Source organism: Capricornis sumatraensis, chromosome 9 (genome assembly GCF_032405125.1).
Source record: "Capricornis sumatraensis isolate serow.1 chromosome 9, serow.2, whole genome shotgun sequence".
NCBI classification, from domain to species: Eukaryota; Metazoa; Chordata; class Mammalia; order Artiodactyla; family Bovidae; genus Capricornis; species Capricornis sumatraensis.
In genome coordinates this window covers 108,483,451-108,498,363 of record NC_091077.1, presented here as the reverse complement: position 1 = coordinate 108,498,363, position 14,913 = coordinate 108,483,451, and the positions used below count along the sequence as shown (strand labels likewise).

Genomic DNA, 14,913 nt, shown 5'->3' with positions numbered 1-14,913 from the left:
AAATGGGGGAAAATATCTGTAAGTGGTATGACCAATAATGGGTTAACATCCAGAATCTATAAACAGCTCATACAACTCAACATAAATCTATTATAACCTATTATATAATAATGTACATCAAATATATCAATAAATTTTTTAACTTAAAAATACAAATTTTCAAAAAATGGACACTTTAGAAGGATCATACACCATGATCATGTGGGATTTACCCCTTGAATGTAAGTGTGGTTCAAAATACACAAATCAATAAATGTGATACACCACATTAATAGAATGAAAGATTAAAACCATATGATTATTTCAGTAAATGTGACTATATTACATCTTCATGATTAGAAACTTTCAACCAATTAGGTGTGGAAGGGACATGCTTCAACATAACAAAGGACATAAATAATATGCCCACACCTAACATTTTACTCATCTCTTTCAGAAACTTTTCCACAGTTTATTGTGATACACACAGTCAAAGGCTTTGGCATAGTCAATAAAGCAGAAATAGATGTTTTTCTGGAACTCTCTTGCTTTTCCAATGATCCAGCGGATGTTGGCAATTTGATCTCTGGTTCCTCTGCCTTTTCTAAAACCAGCATGAACATCTGGGAGTTCACGGTTCACCTATTGCTGAAGCCTGGCTTGGAGAATTTTGAGCAGTACTTTACTAGCATGTGAAATGAGTGCAATTGTGCAGGAGTTTGAGCATTCTTTTGCATCGCCTTTCTTAGGGATTGGAATGAAAACTGACCTTTTCCAGTCCTGTGGCCACTGCTGAGTTTTCCCAATTTGCTGGCATATTGAGTGCAGCACTTTCACAGCATCATCTTTCAGGATTTGAAATAGCTCAACTGGAATGCCATCACCTCCCCTAGCTTTGTTCATAGTGATGCTTTCTAAGGCCCACTTGGCTTCACATTCCAGGCTCTGTGGCTCTAGATGAGTGATCACACCATCGTGATTATCTTGGTTGTGAAGATCTTTTTTGTATAGTTCTTCTGTGGAAAATTCTGAAAGAGATGGGAATACCAGACTACCTGACCTGCCTCTTGAGAAATCTGTATGCAGGTCAGGAAGCAACAGTTAGAACTGGACATGGAACAACAGACTGCTTCCAAATGGGGAAAGGAGTACGTCAGGGCTGTATATTGTCACCCTGCTTACTTAACTTCTATGCAGAGCACATCATGAGAAACTCTGGACTGGAAGAAACACAAGCTAGAATCAAGATTGCCGGGAGAAATATCAATCACCTCAGATATGCAGATGACACCACCCTTATGGCAGAAAGTGAAGAGGAGCTAAAAAGCCACTTGATGAAAGTGAAAGTGGAGAGTGAAAAAGTTGTCTTAAAGCTCAACATTCAGAAAATGAAGATCATGGCATCTGGTCCCATCACTTCATGGGCAATAGATGTGGAAACAATGGAAACAGTGTCAGACTTTATTTTTGGGGCTCCAAAATCACTGCAGATGGTAATTGCAGCCATGAAATTAAAAGACAGTTACTCCTTGGAAGGAAAGTTATGACCAACCTATGACAGCATATTAAAAAGCAGAGACATTACTTTGCCGACTAAGGTCCGTCTAGTCAAGGCTATGGTTTTTCCTGTGGTCATGTATGGATGTGAGAGTTGGACTGTGAAGAAAGGTGAGTGCTGAAGAATTGATCCTTTTGAGCTGTGGTGTTGGAGAAGACTCTTGAGAGTCCTTGGACTGCAAGGAGATCCAACCAGTCCATCCTAAAGGAGATCAGTCCTGGGTGTTTATTACAGGGACTGATGTTGAAGCTGAAACTCCATTACTTTGGCCACCTCATGTGAAGAGTTGACTCATTGGAAAAGACTCTGATGCTGGGAGGGATTGGGGGCAGGAGGAGAAGGGGATGACAGAGGATGAGATGGCTGGATGGCATCACAGACTCGATGGACGTGAGTCTGAGTGGACTCTGGGAGTTGGTGATAGACAGGGAGGCCTGACGTGCTGCAATTCATGGGGTCTCAAAGAGTTGGACACGACTGAGCAACTGAACTGAAATGAACATTTTACTCAGTGGTGAAAAGCTGAAGGTTTTCTCTTTGATATTATAAACAAGAGAAAGTTGCCCCCTCTCACTGTTTATACTTAACATAGTACTGAAATTCCTAGTGATAGCAAGTAGTAGAAATAATTTAATAGTTTTGCAAATGATGTGATTTTACATATAGAGAATTCAAAAGAGCCCACCAAGTTAAAACTGCTAAATGAATTCAGTACAGTTGCAGGATTAAAAAAAAAAAAATCAACATACAAAAATCAGCTGCTTTTCTAGACACTGACAATGATCTAACTTAAAAGAAATAAAGAAAGCAATCTTTTAATAATACTGTCAAAAAGAATAAAATACTTAGGAATAAATTTAACTAAGGAGACGACAGTTCTGTGCTATCATCTCTTGAATTTAGTGATGAAAGAAATTGAATATACAAATAAACTGAAAGATATTCTATGCTCATAAATCAGAAGATTTTAATATTGTTAAAATGTTCCTACAAGCTGAAGTGATCTATACATTCAGTGTAATCTCTATCAAAATTTCAATGACATTTTTCACAGAAATAGAAAAAACAATTCTAAAATTTGTATAAAACCCCAAAAGACCTCAATTAGTTCAAGCAGCCCCAAGAAAGAATGAAACTGCAGGCATCACACTTCCCAATATCAAAATGTATAATAAAGCTGTAGTAATCAAGCTTCCCTGGTGGCTCACACAGTAAAGAATCTGCCTATAATGTAGGAGACCTGGGTTCAATCCCTGGGTTGGGAAGTTCCCCTGGAGAAGGAAATGGCAACCCTCTCAAGTATTCTCACTTGGAGAATTCCATGGATAGAGGAGACTTGTGGGCAACAGGCAGTTGGGTTGGAAAGAGTCAGATGCGAATGAGCAACTGACACACAGTAATCAAAGTGATCAAAGCAGTATGGTGCTGGCGTGGAACAGACACAGACCATGGACCAGAGCGGGGAGCCCAGAGATAAGCTCATTTGTATATGGGTAGCTAATATTTGACAAGGGAGCCAGGAGTACTCACTGGGGAAAAGAGAGTGTCTGCAATAATCGGTGCTAAGAAAACGGAATATTCACTTGTAAAAGAATGCAATCTGTTCCCCTATCTCATACCACTCACAAAAGTTGACCTGAAATGGACTGAAGTCTTAGATGTAAGAACTGAAACTATGAAATTCCTAGAGGAAAGCATAAGAGGAAAGCATCTTGACACTGGTCTTAGCAATGATTTTATGAAGTTGACACTAAAATCAACAAGCAGGAGTACATTAAACTAAAAAGCTTCTACACAGCCAAAGAAACAAATATGAAAAGGCAACATGGAATGGGATTAAATATTCCCAAACCATCTATGTGATAAGGAGTTAATGTGCAAAATATATAAGGAATTCTTACATGTCAATAGCAAAGATTCAAAAAATCAAATTATAAAATGGCAAACGACTAGAATAGACATTATTTCAAAGATATACAACAGCTGACAGGTACAAAAAAGTGCTCAGCATTGCTAATCATCAAGGAAATGCATATAATAACCACAATAAGCTATCACCTCATGCCTGTTAGAATGGTTATTATCAAAAAGTAAAAGAGAGAAGTGTTGGCAATGATGTTGGAGAAAGAGGAACCTCTGTACACTGTTGGCAGAAATGGAAACTGGTGAAGCCACTATCGAAAGCAGTTTGGAGGTTCTGCAAAAATTAAAAATAGAGCTAACATGTAAATAGCAGTTTGAATTCTGGGTATATATCCAAAGGAAACAAAATAAACATCTTGAAAAGATATCTGCACTCCCATGACCATTGCAGTATCGCTTACAATAGCCAAGACATGGAAGCGACCGAACTGGACTTCAGCGAAATAATGGATAACGGACTAGCACTCAGCCTAAAATAAATACAATAATAATAAAATAAATAAAAATAAATAAAATATTTCCATTTGCAGAAGGGTTTATAGACCTAGAGAACATTATGCTTAGTGAGATAAGTCAGACAGAGGAAGACACACGCTGTATCATCCCATTCATATGTGTACTCTTAAAATGCAGAACTCACAGAAACAGAGGAGCTTGTTAAGGGCTGGGGAAGGGAGAGATGGGATGTGTTAGTCAAAGGTACAACCGTCCGATTTTAACATGGCCCCGTCCTGAGGCTCTAAGGGACAGACTTGTGACTACAGTTGACAATGTTGGATTAAGTACTTGAACCTTGCCAAGAGAGTGGATCTTGAGTGTTCTCATTACCCACATACAAAAGAGTTAGTTATGCGGAATAATGGAGATGTTGATTAACCTTATTGTGGTAATCATTTTGTAATATGATTTGTCTTAAATTATGTGGTACAACTTAAACTTATACAATGTTATATGTCAGTTATATCTCAATAAAGCTGAAAGAGAAAGCAGAAACTGCAGTGGAACTGAGGAAGTCTTTGAGGAAGGAATAGGTTAGAGTATTCTAGTAATCAAATAATGAAACTTTCAACTTCCAAAACGGAAAAAATATAGAATTATTGGGACAAGTTTGGAGTCAGTGAAAGGTCATATATCCATGCCTTTTTTGAAGATCATTATCCAGGCTGAACATCAAAATGAAAATAAAGTATACCAGTTCAGTTCAGTTCAGTCGCTCAGTCATGTCCGACTCTTTGGGACCCCATGGACGGCAGCACGCCAGGCATCCCTGTTCATCACCAACTCCCAGAGTTTACTCAGACTCATGTCCATTGAGTCCATGATGCCATCCAGCCATCTCATCCTCTGTCGTCCCCTTCTCCTCCTGCCCTCAGTCTTTCCCAGCATCAGGGTCTTTTCCAATGAGTCAGTTCTTCGCATCAGGTGGCCAAAGTATTGGAGTTTCAGCTATAGCATCAGTCTTTCCAATGAATATTCAGGACTGATTTCCTTTGGGAGGGACTGGTTGGATCTCCTTGATGTCCAAGAGACTCTCAGGAGTCTTCGCCAACATCACACAAGCATCAGTTCAAAAGCCTCAGTTCATTGCTGCTCAACTTCCTTTATTGTCCAACTCTCACTTCCATACATGACTACTGGAAAAACCAAAGCTTTGACTAGATGGATCTTTGTTGACAAAGTAATGTCTCTGCGTTTTAATATGATATCTAGGTTGGTCATAACTTTACTTCCAAGGAGCAAGTCTCCTTTAATTTCATGGCTGCAGTCATCATCTGCAGTGATCTTGGAGTCCAAAATAATAAAGTCTGTCGCTGTTCCATTGTTTCCCCATTTATTTGCCATGAAGTGATGGGACCAGATGCCATGAAGTATACCAGAGAAAATGCCAATTTTAAGACCGCCAATTTATTCCACTTTGTTTTGACAAGCTTAGGATTTTAAGACACCATCTTTCCAGATAGGTTTTTCAGTACTTCCCATTAAATTCCAAACATTTGAAGTGTGCATCTCATTTAAGCCTCATCTTAATTGTTTTCTGTCCTTTATTGAGCCCATCTTTGCATTAAATGTTCCCTTGGTATCTCCAATTTTCTTGAAGAGATCTCTAGTCTTTCCCGTTCTGTTGTTTTCCTCTATGTCTTTGCATTGATTGCTGTGGAAGGCTTTCTTATCTCTCCTTGCTATTCTTTGGAACTCTGCATTCACATGGATATATCTTTCCTTTTCTCCTTTGCCTTTAACTTCTCTTCTTTTCCCAGATATTTCTAAGGCTTCCCCAGACATCCATTTCACCATTTTGCATTATTTTTCTTGGGGATGGTTTTGATCACAGCCGCCTGTACAACGTTACGAACCTCTGTCCATAGTTCTTCAGGCACTCTGTTTACAAGATCTAATGACTTGGATCTATTTGTCACTTCCACTGTATAATGTTAAAGAAAATTAGAATACCAAGGAAACATTTCATGCAAAGATGAGCACAATAAAGGACAGAAGCAGTATGGATCTAACAGAAGCAGAAGATATTAAGAAGAGGTGGCAGGAATACACAGAAGAACTATACAAAAGTGGTCTTCATGACCCAGATAATCACGATGGTGTGACCACTCACCTAGAGCCAGACATCCTGGAATGTGACGTCAAGTGGGCCTTAGGAAGCATCACTATGAACAAAGCTAGTGGAGGTGATGAGATTCCAGCTGAACTATTTCAAACCCTAAAAGATGATGCTGTGAAAGTGGTGCACTCAATGTGCCAGCAAATTTGAAAAACTCAGCAGTGGCCACAGGACTGGAAAAGGTCAGTTTTCATTCCAATCCCTAAGAAAGGCAATGCAAAAGAATGCTCAAACTACCACACAATTGCACTCATCTCACACACTAGTAAAGTAATGCTCAAAATTCTCCAAGCCAGGCTTCAGCAGTACGTGAACCATGAACCGCCAGATGTTCAAGCTGGTTTTAGAAAAGGCAGGGGAATCAGAGATCAGATTGCCAACATCTGTTGGATCATGCAAAAAGCAAGAGAATTCCAGAAAAAACATCTTCTGCTTCATTGACTGTGCTAAACATTTGACTGTGTGGGTCACAACAAACTGTGGAAAATTCTCAAAGAGATGGGAATACCAGACCACCTGACCTGCTTCCTATAAATCCATATGGAGGTCAAGAAGCAATGGTTAGAACTGGACAGGGAACAATTGACTGGTTCCAAATAGGAAAACGAGTACTTCAAGGCTGTATATTGTCACCCTGCTTATTTAACTTATATGCAGAGTACATTGTGTGAAACGCCAGGCTAGATGTAGCACAAGCTGGAATCAAGATTGCCAGGAAATAGATCAATAACCTCAGATATGCAGAGGACACCACCCTTATGGCATAAAGTAAAAAGGAATTAAGGAGCCTCTTGATGAAAGTGGAAGAGGAAAGTGAAGAAGTTGGCTTAAAACTCAACATTCAAAAAATGAAGATCATGGCACCTGGTCCCATCACTTCATGGCAAATAGATGGGGAAACAATGGAAACAGTGAGAAACTTTATTTTGGGGGGTTCCAAAATCACTGCAGATGGTGACTGAAGCCTTGAAATTAAAAGATGCTTGCTCCTTGGAAGAAAAGCTATCAGCAACCTAGACAGCATGTTAAAAAGCAGAGACATTGCTTTGCTAACAAAGGTCTGTGTAGTCAAGGCTATGGTTTTTCCAGTAGTCATGTATGGACGTGAGAGTTGGACCATAAAGAAAGCTGAGCACCAACGAATTGATGTTTTTGAACTGTGGTGTTGGTAAGTCTCTTGAGAGTCCTTGGACTGCAAGGAGATAAAACCTGTCAATCATAAAGGAAATCAGTTCTGAGTATTCTTTGAAAGGACTTATACTGAAGCTGAAGCTCCAATGCTTTGGCCACCTGATACAAAGAGCTGACTCATTTGAAAAGACCCTGATGCTGGGAAAGATTGAAGATGGGAGGAGAAGGGGACGACAGAGGATGAGATGGCTGGATGGCATCACCGACTCAATGGACATGAGTTTGAGTAAACTCCAGGAGTTGGTGATGGACAGGGAGGCCTGGCGTGCTGCAGTCCATGTGGTCACAAAGAGTTGGACACGACTGAGCGACTGAACTGAAGTGAACTAATTGTTTTACCTTCCATTACTTTTTCACTTATTTTATTCTCATCTCTTTCAGTATCATTGAAAAACCATGGCTTAGTCCCCTCAATTTTTCTGAAAATGACATTATCAGAGAATGGTATAGCCAAAACGTGTTTAGTATTTGCCCCATCATAGGTGCTTTATGCATTATTCCATTTTAATCTTAATAATGCATAAAAAGAAGGCACTATTTTTTATGTTAAAAATGGAGACACTGAGGAACTGAGTGATTAAATAATACTAAGTGGCAAGATGAAAATTTGCCTAGAGATCTGAGTGCAGAACCTGTTTCTTAACAATTTTCCTGCATTCTTCTGTTTATGTCATCGAATATTTATCTCTCATCCGTCACGTTGACTTGCATTTTATTGTCTCATGTTGTATTACAGTTTTTTATGCATTTTTCTTTTCCAGTACAAACTATTCAACTGAGGTAACTAGAAAGCACAGATGCACAAGCATATTCATCTAACCTTCCCATTTTAAAGACTTTCTAACATTGCTTATATTGTTATGCATCTCTTTAATATAAACTGTAATAATCCAAGAAGGAATTTGAGGCAACTTACTTGAGTACCTTTAACCTGAATGATTTTAAAAGTTTTGTCTTGTTTATGTTTTCACAGCATTTAGCACAATTCTTTGAATATCTGAAGTGCCCAGAGTTTACTGGATAGGTATAGTTAACCCAGGTCTCAGCCCCCAGGTTCCCTGTAACTCAGCAGTACTCTAGAATCACACTTTTCTTTAATGTTTCAGTAGCATGATGAGGGCCTCTATCCTACAGGAAGTGGGAAGCTCACTGCTCTTCTGCTCCATGATACGTGTGAATCTTATGAGCTTGGAGAGGTTTCCATGTATTTTCCCTGCTCACATGTCACATGAGCTGTTTTCCTATGAACCCCTGGTATTAGCTCCACTCTGATGACTTACCTCCTGAGACTGCCATCTTCTCGCTGCACTGGGCACTGTTCTGCTGGCATAGAGCGCTGTGGGGTTGACTCGTCTTTATGGCCTGGGTTGGGCACTCTGGAGACAACGATTAGCAAACAATAGTGTCCACTATCATGCAGCTCATATTTAGTCAAGAAAATAAAACTCATAGAGGCACACAGATAAATGTCAAGTTACTACTGAGATAAGCATGAGCAAGGAGAGGCCCATGGTGGATTGACAGCTGTGGTTACTGGGCTTGAGCTGAGAAGATGAAGGATAAGTGAGCATTAACTAGCACTGCAGCTAGTTACTGCACTCATCTCACACGCTGATAAAGTCACGCTCAAAATCCTCCAAGCCAGGCTTCAGCAATACGTGAACCGTGAACTTCCAGATGTTCAAGCTGGTTTTAGAAAAGGCAGAGGATCCAGAGGTCAAATTGCCAACATCCGCTGGATCATGGAAAAAGCAAGAGAGTTCCAGAAAAACATCTATTTCTGCTTTATTGACTATGCCAAAGTCTTTGTGTGGATCACAATAAACTGTGGAAAATTCTGAAAGAGACGGGAATACCAGACCACCTGACCTGCCTCTGGAGAAACCTGTATGCAGGTCAGGAAGCAACAGTTAGAACTGGACATGGAACAACAGACTGGTTCCAAATAGGAAAAGAAGTACATCAAGGCTGTATTTTGTCACCCTGCTTATTTAACTTCTATGCAGAGTACATCATGAGAAGTACTGGGCTGGAAGAAGCACAAGCTGGAATCAAGATTGCCAGGAGAAATATCAATAACCTCACATATGCAGGTGACACCACCCTCATGGCAGAAAGTGAAGAGGAACTAAAAAGCCTCTTGATGAAAGTGAAAGAGGAGAGTGAAAAAGTTGGCTTAAAGCTCAACATTCAAAAAATGAAGATCATGGCATCTGGTCCCATCACTTCATTGCAAATCGATGGAGAAACAGTGTCAGACTTTATTTTTGGGGGCTCCAAAATCATGGCAGATGGTGATTGCAGCCATAAAATTAAAAGATGCTCACTCCTTGGAAGGAAAATTATGATCAACCTAGACAGCATATTAAAAAGCAGAGACATTACTTTGTGAACAAAGGTCTGCCTAGTCAAGGCTATGGTTTTTCCAGTGGTCATGTGTGGATGTGAAAGTTGGACTATAAGAAAGCTGAGTGCTGAAGAATTGATGCTTTTGAACTATGGCATTGGAGAAGACTCTTGAGAGTCCCTTGGACTGCAAGGAGATCCAACCAGTCTATCCTAAAGGAGATCAGTCCTGAGTGTTCCTTGGAAGGACTGATGCTGAAGCTGAAACTCCAATACTTTGGCCACCTGATGCAGAGACCTGACTCCCTGGAAAAGACCCTGATGCTGGGAAAGATTGAGGGCAGGAGGAGAAGGGGATGACAGAGGATGAGATGGTTGGATGGCATCACCAACTCAATGGATATGGGTTTGGGTGGAGTCTGGGAGTTGCTGATGGACAGGGAGGGCTGGTGTGCTGCAGTCCATGGGGTCGCGGAGGGTTGGACACGACTGAGCGACTGAACTGAACTGAGCACTGCAGCAGAGAGGAGGAGGGGGGAAAGGACTTTGCGGGAAGGGGCGACAGTGTGCACACATGAGCAGAACACACCGCAGCAGCTGCAGGAAAGCCCATGTGTTAGGAACGCACGGACCCCGGCCAAGAGGGAGAGAAGCAAGTCTGGAGGACCCAGGCAAGCCACTGAGACAAACGCACAGTCTACTTCAGCCTCTTCAACGAGAAATATCATGTTTAAAAATAATATGGCAAAACCAATACAGTATTGTAAAGTAAAAAAAAAATAAAAAATTTAAAAAAAAGTTAATTCTTTCAAAAAAAAACCATAATTAGTTTTATTTATTTTGCTGTGCCAGGTCTTCATTGCAGCCTGCAGGATCTTATTTTTAGTTGCAGCATGTGGGATCTAGTTCCCCAACCAAGGATTGAGCCCAGGTCCCCTGCATGGGAGCATGGAGTCTTAGCCACTGGACCACCAGGAAGTCCCAAGAGATGTAATCTTCGTTCTAAAGCTACTGGGGATTTACTGAAGAGTTTGAAGCCAGGGATTGACATGATCCATTTTGTATTTTGAAAAAAAAAAAAAATCTGGCTACTCTATCGAGACAAGAATAAAAAGAGTAAGGCATGGTGGATGCAGAGATTATAAACAAGGTCGTAGTCCAAGAAAGACATAATTGTTTAGATAAGGAAAATAATAGTGGAGATGAAGATAAATGCAAGGATTTGAGAAACATCTAGTGCAGCATCGAGCAACCCAGCGGTAGGAGAGAAGGATGCCACAAAGGGCAGAGGCAACAACTTGAGAAATGCTTACTACACATTACAGTCTTCAAAACTGGTCAGGCATTTTGAATGTGGAAATTTTCACCAGCTATACCTCTCCATAGACCCTTTCCTAAGAGCTTCTCCTTTAAACCTATTTTCTCTCCTTCAAAACCATACTCTCTACCACCATTTTGTTGCATATTTCTGCACTCACAGTAGTTTTTTGATAATAAATTCACTAATATAATTACGATGTGGAATGTTTAATGCTAAATCTCCACCAGTCGAGGGCCCAGCTTTGTACTGCCAGCACTTCCACTGAGCTGTTGCTAAAGTCTACTACAGTTCCACACTTAGTAATATAAAGACTTGGAAGAAATATTGAAGTTATAGCATTTTTTTTTTTTTGGTAGATCTACAATCAAATTCTTAGGCTTAGAATTCCACCAGAACTTTCAAGGTCATGGGGCTGTGTACAGGGATGGGCATTTTCATCTCCCCAGTGGGCACAGTCTACTTCAGGCTTCCTGAAGCCTTTCATAGCATCTCATTCACTGCTGCTGGTGCTGCTTGCTGCTAAGTCGCTTCAGTCATGTCCGACTCTGTGCGACCCCAGAGATGGCAGCCCACCAGGCTCCTCTGTCCCTGGGGGTTCTTCAGGCAAGAACACTGGAGTGGGTATCTCATTCACTACTGACTAGCTAAAGTATTTATATCTCCTAGGAGAGGTTGCTTTTTTATTATCTTCTTGTTCTCATTCTGTATGCCATACCTTACCATCAAAATTGTCAGTTTTAATAACCCAAATGGTTTACAGAAACTAAAAACTAATATTTAATTTTCTATACAGAGTAAGTCTTTCATGTTACCAAAATGCTTAACAATGGTGATTTTCAAATCTGTATATTCCAGGGTGGAAGAGTATCTGTACCTGATATTGGATCTGTTCTTGTGCTCTTTTGAAGGGAATATTCTTCTGTGGCAGAAGCTCCTTTGTTTCCATATCCAGATTTTTTCACCAGGGCAGACAGAGAGTTGGCAAGAATCATTGACCATCACGTAAGTTTTATTTTCTTAAACTAGCAGGAAAAGCTTTGTTCTTTAAAGGCATTTTTAATCAGAAAGTGTAGTTCTGAGATGGAAACACTGATCATGGAACTCAAAAGTCGATTGCGTTTTGACTGAGATTTGCCAAATTGAATTACATCTCACTGTACTGCCTATATATTTCAGTGCCTTCACTGGGGTGCAGAAGGTTTGGCTTTCTTTCACTTATAAAATACTAGCCTTATTCTGTCTCCTGAATTAGTACCGATTTTTGTGAGTGTGTGATAGGAATCTGATGTTGAACACTGAACACTGATTTCTTCTGTAGTGTATTTTTAATGAAAGAGCAAAAATCTTTTGACTCAGTTTTTTCAGTGACCATTCTTTGCTCCTGGAGTATTAGAAAGACTTTAATCATTCTGTTCTTTGTATCAGTTAAACAAGCAGTCACAAGGCAAGGCCATTGAACAGGTTTTAATCCACTGAACTATATATAATCAGTGATTTCTTGCCACATCATTTATGACTGCTTCTTTCTAGGAGTAGAGTTACTTATATACTTATAAGTTACTTATATAGAGTTACTTATATAAGTAGAACATTTATACTTTGTTTTTTCTTTTAATATAATAGGGATTCAATACTATGCAGAATGTGTTTAAATTAATTTTATCACCAATTGCGTATTATTTCTCAGATTGTGTTTATATTCCCATGGTTGATTTTTTACATTGCTTTTATTAGTGATATTTTGAGAAAGAAGAAGTGGTTATTTCATATACTGATCCCACTAGTTATTTATTCAATACTTAAGGCGCTATAGCAGCAGCCACCAGTGTTGGGGTTTGGAAACTGAATGAAATCCTAGAATTACAAAATGAGAGCTATAGTATTGCAATTTTATTCACTAATAACATTTTTGCTAAACCAACATATCATATGTACAAGGCATTATCACTATAATTCCTAATAGCTCATCAATTGCAGCAGCTATAATTTTGCCATTCGCTTGGATTATCTGGACTACACTGCAGAAGATAGCAGGTTGCCAATGTATACATGCACACATATATAGTGTCATTTTAATAACAGAATAAAAATCTTTTCCCTATCATTCTGTACCCTTGAAAGAGTCGAAAGGCTTTAGTCACTCTGTGATTAAGCACATTGGCCTAAAGATACAGAGGACACTGTTTTGAGTGATGGAGAGGAGGCTAGGAAATGCCTCCCAAGAGCCATCATCTTTTCTTCCTTCCAAGGGTATAAGCAGTGTCTAAGCATTCACTGCCATCAGTTTTTCTATAGACGGGCAAGGCCATCCTTTCTGGAAAATATGTTTGAGAATGGATAGGGTCCAAATTGTTTGATCTGTGGCTGGCCTAATCAAATAGTAGTTTCATAGTACTAACTTGTAGAGGTTTATCGAAGTTTCTCTGAATATCACATTTTTTGAAAGTATTCATCTATATACATTTCCTTTGAAATAGCTATACCTATAGTGCTTTGTACTAATATCTCACACTTTACAAATGCTCTTACAGCAGTTAATTTAATCCTTACAAGTCTGTAAAACATTTACCAATAAGAGGAATGTAGCTTTATGATTCCGTTAATTGTTCACGGTTTTAAAGAGAGTGAATGACTGAGTCTACCTACAAATCAAGATCTCTGGACTATAAAGCTACTCTTCTGGTCAATTTTTCATAATTGCTCAATTTCTTGGCTTAAAATTACCAACCTGAATGGGGGAGGGAAGGTGGAGCCTGTAGGACCGACAGTAAGCCAAAGCACGCAGCTGCCCTGCACGTGTCCTGCCGAGCCAGCTGAACGGTATCAAGGGTCCCTGATGTGCAAGGCACGGGGCAGACACTGAACTGCTGAGCGGACACTCAGGTGCCTTGCACGCTGCTGCTTCTCGGCAGCGTGAGGACTGACTCGCTGAGTGAACTGACACACTGTTTTCATGGAAAATCGTATGTGAACACCACCTTCTCTCTGTAACAGTGGCAGGAAGAGCGAAAGACGCGGCAGAAGGAAGACGTGATGTGTGAGGCTGAGGAACGGAAAGATAAGGAGTTACAGGAGCCAAACCGCCCGAGAGAGAGAATGAAGAGCAGGGAAGGGAGGCTGCACCAGCAGACCAGACCTTACGAGCTGCCTCCTAGGGCCGAAGAGGTCTCCCTAGAAAAGACAACGACCTAGCCTGCACCCGAGGCCCATGTGCCAGAACTCGCTGCATGAAAGAGACCAGGAAAGCTGCAGGTTAGGCAAAAATTCTCAATTAAATGTAATTTCTTAGAAAGGAGTTTATCCTGGTGCTGGTTCTTTAATACTCATAGCTTAGTCCTAAAAGAACAGTTAGCACTTGATCATATTCGAGTGATGTGTTTTACTAGTAAAATGTTTTCAAGAATGTGGCTAGAGCTAACTGATTCTTATCTCATGATCATACACATAACGATTCTCAGAGTACTGACATTCACCAAAGAGTTAGACAGACACGAATATTGCATATAATCATATATTGCCTATAATGATTATGCAAATTGTTAATGAGTCACAAATAAGAACTATTTCTTAAATGGGATGAACATCAATCAGTACTCCTATAATAACTATGACACTAATGAAATATGTAAGGCTCCTGCTTGGAACCTTACATATTTGTATTTCATAGTCAATCTATGCCAAGTCAAACCATGTGTCAGAAGCTTGCGTATGTGTGTATTAAGTTGCTTGAGTTGGGTCAGGCTCTTTGCAACCCTATGGACCATGGCCCGCCAGCCACCTCTGGTCTATGGGAATCTCCGGGCGAGAATAGTGGAGTGGGTTGCCGTGCCCACTTCTGGGGGATCTTCCCAACCCAGGGATCGAGCCCACGTATCTTATGTCTCCTGCCCTGGCAGGCAGGTTCTTTACCATCTGGGAAGCTTGAGTGCAATCAGATGACTTAATCTCTAAGGGATCCCACTGGAGCCTTCTGCATGA

At 40.2% G+C, this 14,913-nt stretch overlaps 1 protein-coding gene across 1 annotated transcript in view; it reads left to right on the top strand.

The window, feature by feature from the left end:
• Positions 1 to 14,127, top strand: part of TMEM232 (transmembrane protein 232) — a 227,000-nt gene extending 212,873 nt beyond the window's left edge. Inside the window, exons 12-13 of the mRNA XM_068981134.1 lie at positions 11,844 to 11,937; positions 13,930 to 14,127. Of these exons, the coding sequence (XP_068837235.1) occupies positions 11,844 to 11,937; positions 13,930 to 14,127 (292 nt within the window). The remainder of the gene's footprint in view (positions 1 to 11,843; positions 11,938 to 13,929) is intronic.
• The last annotated feature ends 786 nt before the right edge of the window (positions 14,128 to 14,913 follow it).